At 40.2% G+C, this 2553-nt stretch overlaps 1 protein-coding gene across 1 annotated transcript in view; it reads left to right on the top strand.

The window, feature by feature from the left end:
- Dpp8 (dipeptidyl-peptidase 8) overlaps window positions 1-2553 on the top strand; it is an 80242-nt gene that overhangs the window by 37002 nt on the left and 40687 nt on the right. Inside the window, exon 7 of the mRNA XM_013009910.1 lies at window positions 308-369. Within this exon, the coding sequence (XP_012865364.1) occupies window positions 308-369 (62 nt within the window). The remainder of the gene's footprint in view (window positions 1-307; window positions 370-2553) is intronic.

Raw genomic sequence — 2553 nt, forward strand, 5'->3', positions numbered from 1 at the left:
GGCTTTTTTCTTTTTGCTTATGTGGTGCTGAGGAATTGAACAGGGCCTCAGGCATGCAAGGCAAGCACTCTACCACTGAGCCATCTTCCCAGCCCCTCATTGTTAATCTCTACAGCTTCTTTTTTTTTACTATAAAAATAAAGTATTATTTTGAGATTTTTGAGATAAGTTCTTGAAATTCTTACTTAATAAAGCCCTAACTATATATAGTATTCCTTACTTAAAAAAACTGCAGAAAGGCTTGAGCTGTCAAAATTAGCATGAGTAATATTAGGATGTATAATTACTTGTTTATGTCTCTTTAAAGGAACAGCAAATCCAAAAGTCACTTTTAAGATGTCAGAAATAATAGTTGATGCTGAAGGAAGGGTGAGTATATAATGTTGAATTGACTTTCTGTGTCCCTTGTCTAATCAGTCTAGTTAAGGTATTTGATGCACTTTTCTGTTTTTTGTTTTTGTTTTCTCTTGTTGGAATTTGCTGAGCTATTAGTGGATCATGATTTTTTTTTATTTTGGCCTAATTTTCTGTGTGTGTGTGTGTGTGTGTGTGTGCCCGTGCGTGCGTGCGTGCGTGTGTGTGTGTGTGTGTGTGTGTGCGTGTGTGCGTGTGTGTGTGGGCATGTGCTAGTACTAGGGCCTGAATTCAAGCATCAAGCCCTTGCTCAGCCTTTTGGCTCACACTGGCACTCTGCCACTTGAGCCAGGCCTGGCATTTTTCCTAATAAATTGGAATTATATTTGCTGACTTTTCTGCCCTTGCTAGCTTTGAACCCAGATCTTTTAGGTTTTAGCCTCTGAGTAACTAATATTAAAGCTGGAGCTGGTGGCAGCCAGCTAGTTTGACCTCCTTTCAGGAGTAAAGCTGGGCGCGGTGGCTCACACCTGTAATCCTAGCTCCTCAGGAGGCTGAGATCTGAGGATCTCGGTTCAAAGCCAGCCCAGGCAGGAAAGACTGTGAGACTCCTATCTCCAATAAACCACTAGAAAACCGGAAGTGGCGCTGTAGCTCAAGTGGTAGAGCGCTCACCTTGAGCTGAAGAGCTGAGGGACAGTGCCCAGGCCCAGAGTTCAAACCCCATGACCAACAAAAAAAAACAGGAATAAACATATTTACTACTCCTTTCCAATAGTTTTTTTTTCCTTTGGCTTTATTCATTCTTCAGTCAAGATTGGATATGATAAAAAGTGGTTGTTGATTGGTAATTCATTTTCTATTTGGGTTTTTGTTTGTGATGAATTAAATATCACACATTTCTCTTATTTGTACTTAACTGCACCTTCTCTTTTGGACAGTCAAATACTTCAAAGGAGCATTACATTATTAGTTGGAAAGAACACTTCTAGATTTTAACATAGCTTTACTAAGACAATTTATATACAATCAATTTACTCATTTTAAAGTTTAAAATTGGGCCTGGGAATGTAGCTTAGTGGTATAATGCTTGCCTAGTATGCATGAAGCCCTAGGTTTGATTCCTCAGTACCACATAAACAGAAAAAGTCAGAAGTAGCGCTGTGGCTCAAGTGGTAGAGTGCCAGCTTTGAGCAAAAGAAGCTCAGGCACAGTGCCCAGGCCCTGAGTTCAAGCCCCAGGACTGGCAATAATAATAATATTAATAAAGTTTAAAATTCAGTGGCCTTTAGAACATTCACAGAGTTGGGCAACCAGAATCAATTTAGAAAGTTAGCACTTCAAAAGAATCATTAGCTGGGTGCCATTGGCTTATACCTTTAGTCTTAGCTACTCAGGAGGCTAAGATATGAGGATGGCGGTTCAAAGCCAGCCCAGGCAGGAAAGTCTGTGAGACTCTTGCCTCTAATTAACCACCAGAAAACCGGAAGTAGCACTGTAGCTCAAGTGGTAGAGCTCTATTCTTAAACAAAGAAGCTCAATGATAGCACCTAAACCCTGAGTTCAAGCCCCAAGACTATTTTTAAAAAATATTTTAAGCCTCTCATATATATGAACATACAGGCATTAGCATTATATTTTCACTTCTCCAGTGTATATAGCTAAGAATAGAATTGTTGGGGCATTTGAGAACTCTGCTTAATGTTTTGTGGAACTGCAAACTGTTTAGAAGTGGCTATACTTTTTTTATGTTCCCACTAGCATTGTATGAACTTTCTGATTTCTTCATCATCAACACTTGCTATTGTCCATCTTATTATAGCTCTCCTGCTGGGTGTGAAGTGATGTTTCATTATTATTTTGACTTAACATTTTCCTGGTGGCTAACAATGTTGAACATTTTTTTTAATTGTGAAAATACCATACAGAGGGGTTACAATTACATGGGCAAGGTAATGAGGACATTTCTTATCAAGCATTGTTGCGTCCTCCTTTGTTTCCCCTTCCCACCCCTTCCCATCTCCTCCCCACTCACTGCCCTCCCTGAACATTTTTTTCTTGTGTTTACTAGCAACTTACTTTCTTTAGAGGATTAACTTCACCCTTTTTTTTTGGGGGGTCCGGTTGTGGGGCCTGAACTCTGGGCCTGGGCGCTGTCCCTCAGCTCTTCAGCTCAAGGCTAGCACTCTACCACTTGAG

The sequence above is a fragment of the Dipodomys ordii genome, unplaced genomic scaffold (genome assembly GCF_000151885.1).
Source record: "Dipodomys ordii isolate 6190 unplaced genomic scaffold, Dord_2.0 Scaffold11, whole genome shotgun sequence".
Lineage (NCBI taxonomy): Eukaryota > Metazoa > Chordata > Mammalia > Rodentia > Heteromyidae > Dipodomys > Dipodomys ordii.